The sequence below is a fragment of the Equus quagga genome, chromosome 7, assembly GCF_021613505.1.
Source record: "Equus quagga isolate Etosha38 chromosome 7, UCLA_HA_Equagga_1.0, whole genome shotgun sequence".
In the NCBI taxonomy this organism is placed as follows: Eukaryota; Metazoa; Chordata; class Mammalia; order Perissodactyla; family Equidae; genus Equus; species Equus quagga.
In genome coordinates this window covers 80,222,401-80,237,270 of record NC_060273.1, presented here as the reverse complement: position 1 = coordinate 80,237,270, position 14,870 = coordinate 80,222,401, and the positions used below count along the sequence as shown (strand labels likewise).

At 36.3% G+C, this 14,870-nt stretch overlaps 1 protein-coding gene across 8 annotated transcripts in view; it reads right to left on the bottom strand.

The window, feature by feature from the left end:
- The window catches only part of FAM13B (family with sequence similarity 13 member B), a 96,373-nt gene that overhangs the window by 73,397 nt on the left and 8,106 nt on the right, over window positions 1-14,870 (bottom strand). For 7 of the 8 annotated variants that reach the window (XM_046666049.1, XM_046666054.1, XM_046666052.1 and 4 more), the window contains exons 2-6: window positions 9,532-9,698; window positions 8,077-8,268; window positions 7,419-7,631; window positions 2,074-2,251; window positions 1,624-1,765 (exon numbers count right to left, since the gene is read on the bottom strand). In XM_046666049.1, coding sequence (XP_046522005.1) covers window positions 1,624-1,765; window positions 2,074-2,251; window positions 7,419-7,631; window positions 8,077-8,233 — 690 coding nt within the window. In that variant the 5' untranslated portion in view covers window positions 8,234-8,268; window positions 9,532-9,698. The remainder of the gene's footprint in view (window positions 1-1,623; window positions 1,766-2,073; window positions 2,252-7,418; window positions 7,632-8,076; window positions 8,269-9,531; window positions 9,699-14,870) is intronic. The other variant, XM_046666056.1, reaches the window with a different exon arrangement.

Genomic DNA, 14,870 nt, shown 5'->3' with positions numbered 1-14,870 from the left:
CGAAGGGAAGCAACCCAAATGTTCATTAATAAGTAGTAGTGCAGGGGCCGGCCCCATGGGGCAGGGGTTAAGTGCGCACGTTCCCCTTCGGCAGCAGGGGGTTCGCCAGTGCAGATCTCGGGTGCGGACATGGCACCGCTTGGCAAGCCATGCTGTGGTAGGCGCCCCACATATAAAGTAGAGGAAGATGGGCATGGATGTTAGCTCAGGGCCAGTCTTCCTCAGCAAAAAGAGGAGGACTGGCAGCAGATGTTAGCTCAGGGCTAATCTTCCTCAAAAAAAAATAAAAATAAATAGTGTGACCATATAATTTTTCACTTAAACCTGGATATATTTAGAGCGAAAAGGGGAACCACTAATAATTACATCAGAAAGCAGATATAAACCAGCACTATTCTGAGAAAACTGGGATGTACTATCACCTTTTCAAGCAGGGACTGGTACCAAAAATCAAATAAATTATGTTACAACCATACAATAGGGAACTATACAGATGTAAAAACAAAAGGATACGTTCTCTATATTCCAATAAGAAAAGATCTCCAAGATACACTGTTAACTAATTTTTTTAAAAAGTGCAGAACAATGTGTACGGTATTCTACTTTTCTGTCAAAAAACTGCAAGGAAATATTTACTCATGCTTACACAAAGAAACTGAAAAAACAATGGAGGGGAGGGAGAGGGTATGGGCAAGAGTAAGACATTTTATTGTATATTTTACCTTTTTTTTAACCAGGTGAACTATTATTCATTAAAAAAAAGTAGCTGCCCCATCTCACAACCAAAATATAAATAACTTCATAGGTGTTAACCTACTACAACTTTCTTGACAAATCATTTCACTTAAGTGCAAAAGAAAACCTCCACAAAGACCTAAATCACAAATTCTAAAGCTGAGAAGTCTAGATTAATGTGGCTTTACACCGAATTAATTACTCAGCATCAATATTCTCTTTATGAAGATAAAGCAGAAAGTAACTAGGATCCTTGTACAATCTCAATCATCGAGGCATGGCAGTAACAATAAAATATAATGTCGCCTAAAATGGATTTTAATATTCAAGAGCTATGAGAGGTAAGAAATCATCCACAACCTAAACTTACTCTCCTGATGCTTCCCACTAACGACAATGATTGCACTGCTGTACCAACTTGCTACTTTAATCACAAAAAACTTCTTACTTTTAAAAGTATGTATGTGTAAATTTGGTACTGAATAATTCCCTCTACTTTCTAATTCTCAACCTTTGCCTACATTCCTCTATGCCGGCAGTTTCTTTGCAAAAACAAAAAAAACACACTACTCTTACAAAATAATGCTTACGTTAACAAGAAAAACACAAAAAGCCCCCCCACAAAATCTCTACCATATACTCTGGTTTTAATACCTATTCCATATTACATAAATTGAGGAACGAGAAGTTGTTCAGAAAAAATATCACACTCATATACTACATGGATGTACCACCTACAACTACACAAAATAACCAAGAGAACTACTTCCACAAAAGTAGTTCTAAGTTTGAGTTCTAAAATTCCACCTAAGTTTGTGACAAGCCCTTAAGAGCATATTCTTTAAAAAAACATTCTCCCTCCAAGTAGAATATTTAAAATATTCTCACCTGTTCAGTAATTGAACTCAAATCATTAGATGAGAAATCTTCCTCTTCATTCTCAAAAAACTCATAGTAATTTTCCAGAAGTCCAGCCATTATCCTGCTCACTATTTCTTGCTCTTTCAGATCCTCCACATCTGTGTAAATGCTAAGAATAAAGTCCAAATTGAATTTTGAGTTCTTAAATCAACCACAGGTAAAGTTAGGAGACAACCAATGAGTCACTTTATAAACCTCAGCAATTTATGTCATCATTTTGTGCCTCACTTTTCCCATCCGTAAAGCTTACCTAATTTGTACCCTGTTCACAGAAATGCTGGGAGGATTAATCACATCTACTATAAAAAAAATAATGGTTCATTCAAGCAACCTACGATCCTTGGGAGATAGTATATTCATTCTACTTCACAAATTCATTTTTTTTTTAATTAAACAAAAATTTGTGAAAAAACTTACTGGAAGACATCTGGACCAAAGACAGCAGCCAAAGAATTTGCAGACCAAAGTTCTTCATGATGTGATGCTACATTGGCTAAAAATCTACACAGAAACTTTAACAAACTGTAATTAACAGGTGGAAGCTGTTGCAAGAGGAACCTCAACTTTCTTCCAAATTCATCTTCGTTATTATAATCTATAAAACATAATGACAGGTTTTTTTTAATGATGTAAAAGCAAAGCTCAGATATTTTGCCAGGTTCACATTACTCCACCCACATCATCTTTTTACTATAACAATTCAAAACCTCTTCACTTCCTCTACTAGAGTCCAAATGCCTTAGGGCTTTGCATTTCACTTATTAAGTGAAAGAGAAGAGATAGAGAGAAGGAACTCAACCCCTCAATTGCTGGAGGATGTTTTCTTCATCTGTTACTCACTGGCCCCAATTCTCTCTCTAATTTATTCTTTTAAATTCTCATCATACTGTCTGTTGCATGACTGTACCTGTGTTTCCAAATTATTGCCGACTATAAGAAGTCAAACGCACTGGCCAATGTCACTCAACACCAACTACTAGTGAGAAAAGAAGAGAAGCAACTTAACTGGCTAATAGTATCAGTGATACTTTTCCACTTGAATGATCGGTAAAACAAGAAAGGAACAGAGTGAGAGTGACTTTCTTCTTCCCCTGACATGCTGAAAAGAGAAATTAACTTCAGCAATATCAGTAGAACTAAATAAAAAAGAATTCCACTTCTCATTTGTTTTTCTTCTCTAAGCTGACGGTGGTTTCTGTTTACCAAGTGAATTTTCAACTAGCAGAAGCTAGGCCCTGTATTTATCATGCCAATGAGTTTTCATTAAGAGAAACCAGGCTTGTATCAACCCCAATGATGAGTGAGGGCCCCACTTAGGAGAGGTAATTTCTCAGAGGTGCTGTTAAAATGAAGTAATGGTGAAAATCAAGCCAATTATATTTCATTTTATATTTTTCTTCAGGTTCTTAAAATTAATTTAAAAACTAACTCTTGGTTAAAAAATTCTTGGTTAAAGGTTATCATCATGACATCAGCCATCTCTGCAAAATAACACAAGTCTAAGAAGTTTATCAGGAAAGGACATACAGTCATGCACCACATTATGATGTTTCAGTCAAGAAGGGACCACATATACTGTGGTGGTCTCATTAGATTAGTACCATATAACCTGGGTGTGTAGTAAACTATACCATCTAGGTTTGTGTACATACACTCTATGATGCTCACACGACGAAATCACTTAAGGAGATGCATTTCTGAGAACGATGGACACATGATTATAGTCACATGAGAATTACTTACAATTTAAAATGCAACCAATAACAATTTTTCTATATTTTGTAATATTACCAACTGTCATTCAAATGCAGCAGGTACTTTGATTTTATAATTGGACAGACCAGTCCCTGGATTAATGTTTTTTAAACTATCATGCCTATAATTGGTGGAAATTTTTAACAACCTGAGCATTTAGCAGAAAAAACAATATGCAGCTGAACTCAAAAAATATATGCAAGCAGAGCCAGCCCCATGGTGTAGTGGTTAAGCTCAGCGTACTCCCTTTTGGCAGTCCGGATTTGCAGATTAGGATCCCCGGGCACGGACCTACACCACTCATCAGCCATGCTGTGGTAGCAACCCACAAATAAAGTGGAGGAAGACTGGCAGAGATATTAGCTCAGGGCTACTCTTCCTCAGCAAAACAAACAAATATATATATATGCAAGCAATTAATACTATCAATATGATGACTACAGCAACACTGACAAATCCTACATAACATCTTCTCTAGCTTTGTAGCACTTATCATCTAAAATGCCTATATATTTATTTTATCATCTATGTCTCCTCTATCTCCCCTTATGCCCTTTAGAATTTTAGCTCTACGATGGCAGAGATTTTTATCCAGTTTTGTTCACTGTTGCATTCCCAGAATCTAGAACAGTGCCTAGCATATAGCAGGTATTCAATAAATATTACTTGAATAAGCTGAATGAATACATAATAACCAAAAAAAGATAGTAGACAACTAAAACACTGACTTGATAGGGCAGTAAGATTCTGGGCAACACTGTTTTTACTTGAAATACTGTCCATGTTGTTCTACTTTTGTTTGTGTGCATTTCTACTACACAAAAATATTTATAGACACCAGGTTTCTTCTAAAGTCTTCAAATAAGGTAGAGAGGCATTTCAAAAAATATATATATATTACATACCTGCTTAAATTTCCTTCCTTTTGAAACTACTTTCTGGTTAAATCATATCCATGAAAAATACATGTACAGTCACATGTCGCTTAATGACGAGAGCACACATTCTGAGAAATGTGTCATTAGCCAATTTCATTATTGTATGAATATCACAGAGTGTACTTACACAAATCTGGATAGTATAGCTTACTACACATCTAGGCTCTAATACTAATCTTTTGGGACCACTCTCATATATGCAGTCCAACACTGACAAAAACATCGTTACGTGGTACATGACTATATATATCAAAGAAGTTTCCCCTGACCAGCAATTCTTTCAAGCATCATAACATTTTTTGTAAATATTAAAACAAATTTACAAAACTGGGAACTGTTTTCTACTAAAACAATGTATAATTGGAGAAAGCATCACAGTCTAAACCGGTGGCTGACATTTGACAACGAACGGAATGGTTGTCATAACTCGGCGGAAAGTGGTGCCAGTGGCATCTAGTATGTAGAGGCAGGGATCCTGATAAATATCCTACAATTCACAGGACAGCCCCCTATAATAAAAAATTATCCAGACCAAAATATCAACAGTGCCAAGGTTGTGTAATCCTGGTCTAAATAAAGATCTAACTACACCAGAAATGCCACATTACAGTGTCCTGCTACCACAGAAAAAGAAAACCACTTTTTTAAAAGCACTAACTCAAATGCAACTGCAAAAATGCTCCCTCCATGATCTTAAAAGCAATAATCTTCTCATGTACTTATGAATGTCAATTAAAATATTAATATAATATTTATCTACAATAAATCTTTGTTCAGAGAAAAGAATCTTTGTCCAGAGACCTAGACACCTTTCCAAAAGAATGAATAAAGGACGGATAAAAATATAAAACAGAGGGGCCAGCCCAGTGGCACAGAGGTTGAGTTCACGCACTCCACTTTGGCAGCCCTGGGTTCACAGGCTCAGATCTCCACTGTGGACCTACATACCACTCATCAAGCCATGCTGTGGTGGCGTCCCATATACAAAGTAGAGGAAGACTGGCACAGATATCAGCTCAGTGACAATCTTCCTCAAGCAAAAAGAGGAGGATTGGCAACAGATGTTAGCTCAGGGTCAATCTTCCTCACCAAAAAAAATTAAAAATAAAACAGACATTACAACAGAAATGCAAATATTACCTCAAGTGCTGTCACACCTCTCTGCATAGCTATTAAAGAAATGGTGGTGTATGTGGGTGTGTGTGCATGCATACAAACACACGCTAATGGTTATGGAAGTGGGGAACAGAAGAGATTGGTGGATTTCTCATATTATAATGTTAAAGGACTCATGGATCACAAGCATTTTTTGCATACTTTAAATTCCTTCACAAGTGAACATTAAGAATAATTAATTAGTAAGATGCATACTGTAATTCCATGAATGATAACATGGTGTGTGATGCTGTCATATTTTTAAGTTAATACCAATCAAAATGATAATCCTAGTGATAAAATAGCTTCTCACAGGTAGTATGAATGACAGTCAGTGACTTTATTACCATGAAATCTTATTCCAACTATTCATTTATAAATTTTCATTCAAGATTAAAGATTATCTGATTCTTGGAACTTTAAAGACTTGTCTGCAATTCAGCTAATAAAGGGAATATGGAACTCTATCACTATAAAAACAAAAATGGCTCAAGTCATAAATAGGGCTCAAAAAACTAACACAATCAGTTTCATTACATATTTAATGGATACTTATTGGGTGACTCAATATAAACATTTTTAAAAATTTCTACAAGAAGAGGAAGAAATGGATTCAGAAATTCAAAACAAAAAATGTAAAGTTTGTTAGGAGAAAAAAATCAAGTTATATTTTGAAAAAACGAAACATTATTGACATTTCATTTTGAAACATGTTTTGTGATCAGGTAGCACAACAAAAGAACAAAATTGAATCAGGCTAACCATTTCTGAATACAGAAAGTTCAAAGTGAGTCCTATCATCCAGCTGTAAAGAAGAAAACATATATAAAGGGTCACAAAATATCTTTGCATTGACCTTAACACATAAATCCGAGGCATCCAAAATTTAGGCTCACAGGTATTTAGAATTTAAGAAAAAGATAGATAAATACTCTTAAAAGGAAATTTTCCTTCTCTGACTACATACTGCTTAAGGATACATACAAACATATTATAAAATGTCCAGCTATGACAGCGATAGACATTAAAGAAGTAGTTATAATTTCTTAACACAAGTGAATTTCTCTAGAAGCCCCAATTCAAAAAATTAAAAAGACTCCATAATACAGAGAAAAGCTAGAAAAAATAATTCAAAAATTCAATGAATGTGTAATATTACATGCGAACTTTATAAAGTCCCCATATAATGAAACACATCACTTCATTACGTATACATGAATACCATTTGGCTCTAGGAAGAGATGCATTTCCTTACCTCTTGATTCTTTTACCTGTCTGCCTACCTCTACCTTTATTTTTCTTGTCCCTATTCCATTCCAGCTCTACTTTTAGCTACCACCAAAAAAACAACCCAACAAGGATAAATCAATTTTTTTTCTTTATTTGGCTTGGTGTTTGATGTCCACTATGATACCTTATTTCCTTCAGGCAGGTGTCCAAGAACAAGCTTTAGGTTATAGTCCAAACTTAGAATCAAAGTTGTCCTCTAGTTCTCTCTAGGAAGTTCTATCAAACCAGGAGTAAATATTCTATAGTAACATCACCATTAAGCAACACCACTAGCTATTATCAGACATTCTGCCACACATATCACCTTATATATATTTTTCTTCCTTCTTTCCCTACTCTCCTACTCCTTTTTCTTCTCTCCTGCCTTTCCTGCTTCTCCTTCTCACCTTGTATCTTAGGCTTACCAAGACCATTCATAAAAAGTAAATAATACTACAGGAATCTAACAAGTTGCCATTCCCCTGACTAGACCATACATCCCCAAAGAGAGTATGTCCCCAAATGGAAACATATGAAATTAATTTCAGAACTCTATAATTACTGTTTTCATGTCAAGATTTCTAAAAGGTAAGGACTTTGAAATTAATGTTAAATGACTGACTGATAAGAATCAAATTACGTTACCTTGAGAAAGCTGCATCAGGTGAATATGCAAACTGCCGGGGATAACAGGTTCAGGAAGTTCCTGGAGGAAAAACCTAAGAAGACTAATAGCTGAGGGAACATCTGCTTCCTTAACCAAATCCACCTCTTCTCCACTGTCATATCTCTGCCGAAGCCACTCCACTGTCTCAGCATTTCCATTGACTTGAAAAAGTCCTTGTTGCTCCAGACCTCCTACATTAGTCCAAGGCAAAAATTAAATAAGCCTCAACTTTGATTATTTGGCCTTACATATTCATTCTCCAATCAACTTAAAATATTCATACTTTTGGAAAGCCAGCCTTGGCTCCCCTGATTGGGCTACACATATTCAAAGTACACATCTAGAAACATACTATCTCTGTCCTGAGGGATATTCTATTTTATCCCACCCCCTATTAGCCAATAAAAATATTTCTATCAACACTCCCACCCCCCACTAAAAATGCTCTGAGTGGGCATTTCTAAGTATATGACTTTAAGTAAAAGACACACTAGCATGGTAAAAGGAATTTCTACTGTTTTTCCTCACTATATTTTGGACTTTCCACACTAAAAAAAAAAAAAAATCCAAGGTCAAAAAGGTGTAAGTTGTGTTTATTAAAACAAAGGCTAGCCCTCAAAGTAAGGAAATATATACCATGTTCCTCAATATAGTCCACAACATGGCGGACTATGAACGGAACCTCATTGTCTGGATGTCCTCCCTGCTGCAGCTCATCAAGTGGAATTCCAAATATTTTGTTAGCAAGAACGGAGTTGCAGTTACTCAAGGAAGGGGAGGAGCTCTTCCTCATATCTTTTTTGCAGCCAGAAATCAAAGCTGTCTTTTCTGCCAAATGAAAGACAAAAAAAAAACTATAATGATTAACAGGTGGCAATATGACTAAATACATTAAAGTAAAAAGCTTTACACCTGAATGTGTCCATCTGCTAAATATGTTCCAGTTATCAGGCCCGTAGTGCGTTCTACAAATAAAGCTCAATATAATCATCTAAGCATTTTCTCTACTATGTAGAGTTAGTTTTGAATGCTCCCTTTACTGTTTGCATATTTATCAAACTACAGCAAAATTGATCATTAAACTTAGCAAAGGACATTAATGTCCCAAAGACAAATTAAGGGGCAAATCTGGCTCCAAGAGGACCTTCACTAACCAAGCTTATTAATAACACAGGTAAAAAGCCAAACCCAATCATTTCTGGACTCTGCTATACGAAGCTCACCTAATCCCTCAATTCATAAGCACCCAAACAGCAGAGAATCACTTTTTATAAAGTGATGGGCTAATAATCACATTTTATAAACAATGGGCTAATAAGAAAAAGATTAATCAGTTCTTATTTCTACATGACAGAACAATCATAATATGTTTTTATAAACAAGGGAAATTTTTCAGTTCTAGACATCAGCTTTCAATGAAAATGTTCTTTTATCAATCCTGCTGTTTTATAATTATTCAAAAGAAACATTTCCACAGCCAGACTAGTTGAAAAGACAAGTTATCTGTCTTAACTTTGTAGGAATTGTGATCAGTAAACAAAGAATGGGAGAAAATATTTCCAATATCTGAAGCATCAAAGAACAAGTCATCCCAAGAAAAATTTTTCTAAGAAACATTTATTAATTTATGTGGCAAAGGAGTATTTTTAAAAGACAGAAAAATGTTTTTCAAAAGTTGATAACAAACAAAACAACACCAACTGGGCTTTTTTCATCCCCCCAGAGAAACAACTCCTTTCGTACTACCAGAGAAAGATAGAGCAAAAAAATAAATCTGCTCAATATTCTAAAGTTTACAAAAATAAGGTCCATATATACAATAGGTACACCCACTGGATAAAGAGAGTGTCACAACGTGACTGGGAAATAAATCCATCCAATTTACAGAAACAGTAGAATTTAACTTAGGACCAGCAAAATGCCAAAAATTTAAATAGTTTTAGATAAACAAGAGCCATTCTTCAACACATCTGGTGCCAGCTAAAAACTACAAAATCTCAAGTTAATAATCAAATAGCAGCAATAGGAGATAAACTCCAAAATTTCTGTGGATTTATACAGCATGAGATAGCTATCATTTTGAAAACTTACCTTTGATTACTTAAACACCTAAGTTTAAAAAACGGCTTCTGCACCAGCTACCCTCACTGAGCAAGCATTCTTTTGTCATTTATGGCTGTTTGAGATTATGGCAGAAGATCAGCCTGTAGTTCCTCATTGAAGAAACACAGAACTCGATCAGTACTTCAGCAGTTAATCTAGAAGAAAAAAACAATTCTTTTAATTTCTCACAATATCTTTGTAAGAAGAGACTAGAATATGCAGTGAAGTCCATTTAGGAAGGAGCCTATCCTGAAAAACATTCTCCTGCCTTAAAAAATCTGTCTGTGACCTAGTTAGAGGCAAAATCTTACACAAGATTTCAAATTATGATGGTTAGCTTAGGTAAGAATCTTTCTGCTAAAAATAAATAAATGAAGGACTTGCACAGGAGACTCGTTGACAGTACACATCTTCAGGGATTACATCACCCAAACAATCCATTTTCCTCAATAGACCATTCATTTGTGCACACACACCCCACCCAGTTCCATTCCAGCCACATACACTCAGAACTAAACATGGAATCATTTTCAGATCAAAGAATGAAAGCCATGATTTTAAGCTTGCAACTGAACTTATATACTTTATTCTTTTCTTTGCATAGAACAAATATTTTGTTAACAAGAACACAGTCATCTGAGCTTTCTGATTGGGAAAGGCAATAGCACATGTTGGAAAAGAGCAGTTAGAACCAGAAAGGCATACGTTCAAACATCAACTCCACCATTCTGTAGACGTGACCTTGAACAACTTTCATGTCTCTAAGCCTGGGTTTCCATATATAAAATAATACCTATACACCTGTTAAGTTTAACTGAGATAATACATGCACGTAGTAGACAAAGAACCAGTTTCCTTTCTCTCTTTGCATAATGTTAAAAGATGAGCGAAGAGGCTGCAGAGAGAGGGCAAAACCTGTCTGGCAATGTGTTCTAATATTTGGTCTCATCATCTTCTATGAATGCTGGTAATCTATTAAAAAACCTTTCAGTAACTTCAGTAAACTACACTGCAGCACTCTGCTCAAGAAGGTTCAGGTAAGCAGAAGAGCATTATCATTCAATGTCATTTTCAAAAAAGTCTTATTAGTAACATATACCTCCAGGAGAAACATTAAAAACCGTCGGTAGAGAAAACCATATTTCCACAACAAATCTTTTGTTTTTGTTTGAGGAAGATTAGCCCTGAGCTAACTGCTGCCAATCCTCCTCTTTTTGCTGAGGAAGACCGGCCCTGAGCTAACATCCGTGCCCATCTTCCTCTACTTTATATGTGGGACGCCTACCACAGCGTGGCTCACCAAGTGGTGCCATGTCCGCAGCCGGGATCCGAACCAGCGAACCCTGGGCCGCCGAAGCGGAATGTGCGAACTTAACTGATGCACCACCAGGCCAGCCCCTCCAACACAAATCTTTAATAGATGATTACTTCCTAAACACCCTCAAATGCCTGCTAAAACATGTAGTCTATGCATCTCAAAAACAACTTCAAAGTTATATAAGATCCTTTAGAGAGGTTAACTTCAGGGATAAGATGTTTAATGAACTTACATTAAAAATCACATTGATACCCTCATGACATAAAGGAAAGGGAGATTTGCTTGATGTACAATAAACAAAGAATCTGTCAGACGCAAGTTCTACATATCACTAAAAGGGGTGCTCAGTGTTTAGTGTGTCCTGTTAGTGAATCCAGGAACCAGTAACTCATCAGGAGCCAGGAACTCATCCTGTGTTCTCTACTTCCAACCTCTAACTAGAAAATCTAAAAAGCCTATCTTTCCTAAGGCGAAGCTGGGTAGGAAATTCCAAATATTTTGTTAGCAAGTTGTGTTTATTAAACACAGTACATCAGTACAAATTCATCCTTACTACTATGAAAACCCAAGGCATAAATCTTTCAGGTGGTGAGTCTTTCTCCTGAAGAAGAGCATTGATGATGATGAAGAAAACAGCAGCAGCTAACATTAAATGAGCAGTTATTATGTGCCAGGCAGTTCTATGTATTTACATGTATTCTATGTTCTAGTATATACATATAGCTCTATGTATATATATATACACATGTAATATTTTACATGTATTGATAAGGTATTATTATTTTAACCCTTACTTTAATGAGATATTGTATAGAAGTTCATCAACTTCCCCACAGTCCACCCAACTAATAAGGGTTAGAGGCAGAATTTGAACCCAGAGGGTGTGACTCCTAAACTCTTTGCTCTTAATCACTATACTATACTATCGCTCTATATAAATTCTCACAATTTAAAGTACCACAGAATCTCACATTTTATCACTGAAACTGACCACAGAGTCTGACATACATTTTAGGAGGTTATTTATTCCTAGCTTGCTAAAAAGTACTTCATAACTGCAGGCCTATGCTACAAGCTCTACTGGCCAACGATTCACTTGAGACCTCTATCTAGAACACACTGCTGAGGGCATTGAGACTAGAGTGGCCCAAAATAACATTCTGCAAACTGCAAAGTAGTTTTTTACATTATTTAGTCCTGTTTCCTGCCCCTTTTTAGAGCTTAAATGATGTAAATATTCCCTTCATATCTATAGTGAGTTGAATAATGTCCCCCAAAAATTCATGTCCACCTGGAACCTCAGAATGTGACCTTATTTGGAAACAGGATCTCTGCATATGTAATTAAAGATCTCAAAATAAAAATCATCCTAGATTTAGGGTAAGTCCTAAATCCAATGACTGGTGTCCTTATAAGAGGACAGGACACACAGAGACACACCGAGGGGAAGAAGCCCACGTGAAGACGAACACAGAAACTGGAGTTAGACTATCACAAGACAAGAAATGCCAAAAGCCACCAGAAGCTGGAAAAGGCAAGGAAGGATTCTCCCCTAAACTGGCAGAGACAGTGTGGCCCTACCGACACCTTGATTTTAGCCTTCTGGCCTCTTGATCTGTAAGAGAAAAACTTCCATTGTTTTAGAGTCGCCCTATTTGTAGTAATTTGTTATGAAAGCCCTAGAAAACTAAAGTAACATCTAAACTACAACATCCAACTCTCAAAGAAAATAGCAGATACCACAGAAAAATGTCCCAAAGAGATCTGATGAAATGTCTTAGCAGATAGGATCAATAAAATGCAAAGAAAGCAGTTAATAAATAAAAGACTTGAGACAAGAGATTACATGTAGACTTTCAAAACAGACAAGGATTTCCAAAAGTATAATTTTATTATAAACAAAAACAGCAAAATCATTTTAAATACAAGTGACAGCTGCGTAGCCTGGTGGTAGTAACAACCAATAAGAAATCATTTTCAATTTTACATCACATACTTTACCATGAAGCCAACCCTAGTAGGTTCAGCACTGTCACCACCCTGGCCCAGGTTCACTTCCCAGGCAGGGAACCACACCACCTGTCTGTCAGTTGTCATACTGTGGCGGCTACATGTTGCTGTGATGCTGAAAGCTATGCCACTGATTTTTCAAATACCAGCAGGGTCACCCATGGTAAACAGGTTTCACCAGAGCTTCTAGACTAAGACTAGGAAGAAGGACGTGGCCACCCACTTCTGGAAAAAATTCGCCATGAGGGGCTGGCCCCATCGCCGAGTGGTTAAGTTCGCATGCTCCGCAGCAGGTGGCCCAGTGTTTCGTTGGTTCAAATCCTAGGTGCGGACATGGCACTGCTCATCAAACCAAGCTGAGGCGGCGTCCCACATGCCACAACTAGAAGGATCCACAATGAAGAATACACAACTATGTACCAGGCGGCTTTGGGCAGAAAAAGGAAAAAAATTAAATCTTTAAAAAAAAAAAATTTCGCCATGAAAACCCTATAAAAGGCAGCAGAGTATGGTGCAAAAAGACCGGGCAGGGAACAGCTCTGCCGTACACAGGGTTGCTAGGAGTCAGAATCGACTGGACAGTACTAACAACAAAACAACTTCACCATGAGACGAGAGTAATAAAAATAATACAATTAAATACCAATTATCAATAAAGCTAGGTGATGGGTACATTCAGGAAAGTGTACCTTCATACATCAGCTATCAACTTGAGTTCTGATAACGCTCAAGGTACTTGTGCACTCCACTCAGTTCTATTTACATAAACATATACATGATAGCAACCAACACATCTTTTTTAGTAGATGTGTTTAAGAATCTTTAAGTTTTAAGTATCTAATAAAATTAGTAGTGAGGGGGAGCCGGCTCCATGGCCGAGTGGTTAAGTTCGCACGCTCCGCTGCGGCGGCCCAGGGTTCAGATCCTGGGTGCGGACATGGCCCCACTCGTCAGGCCATGTTGAGACAGCGTCCCACATGCCACAACTAGAAGGACATGCAACTAAGATATACAACTGTGTACAGGGGGGAGTTGGGGAGATAAAGCAGAAAAAAAAAAAGATCGGCAACAGTTGTTAGCCCAGGTGCCAATCTTTAAAAAAAAAAAAAATTAGTCGTGAGGGGCTTTTAAAAAAGGGTGGAACACCAACATCAACACTATGGATAATAACAGCAGAGAACATAAACTGAGTTCCTACAATATGCCAGGAACTATTTTAAGGGCTTTAACTGTATTAACTCATTTAATCCTTACAACAATCCTATGGAGATAGATACTTTCATTATATTCATTTCACCGATGAGAAAACTAAAAAGCACTGAGAACTTTTTGAGGAGATGGAAATGTTCTGTCATGACTGTGGCAGTGATGGTTACACGCTTAATACACTTGTCAAAACTCATTGAACTGGACATTTTAAATTAGTGAATGTTACTGTATATAAATTATACTTCAATAAATCTGAAAAAAATTTAAAAAAGAAATCACATGAATAAAGGCATAGCATTATTAATAGATTAACTATTTAATGCCAAACTATTTTTATTACAGAATATGACATTTTTAAAATATACTTTTCACTCACAAAAAGAAAATAAAAGGTTTATTTTAATCATATTTCAAGAATCAATTCTGTTTTGCCCTTCTTTGCTATTTAGCATTCAGAAATTACTAAATTTTCTATATAGCATAACTAAGAAAATGAATAAAGTTGCACTGAAGACACGATAAATTTTAGAAACTTGTTTGAAGTCTTTTCAAAGCAAATAATTCAAAAAAACACTATAATAGTAGTAAGATTAGATCAGCAATATACTAACAAAGTTTTATCATTTTACGAATAAGGCAACCTGTGGTAAGAGCAGCATCTGTCAAGATAAATTATCATTTTCATGTGAAAAAGTTTTACCTTCAAACTGAATAGAAAGGGACAAGAAAAGTCACTTTGCCCCAAATGTTTTTGACAAAATAGGATACAATTCACATAGGAAACTTCAAA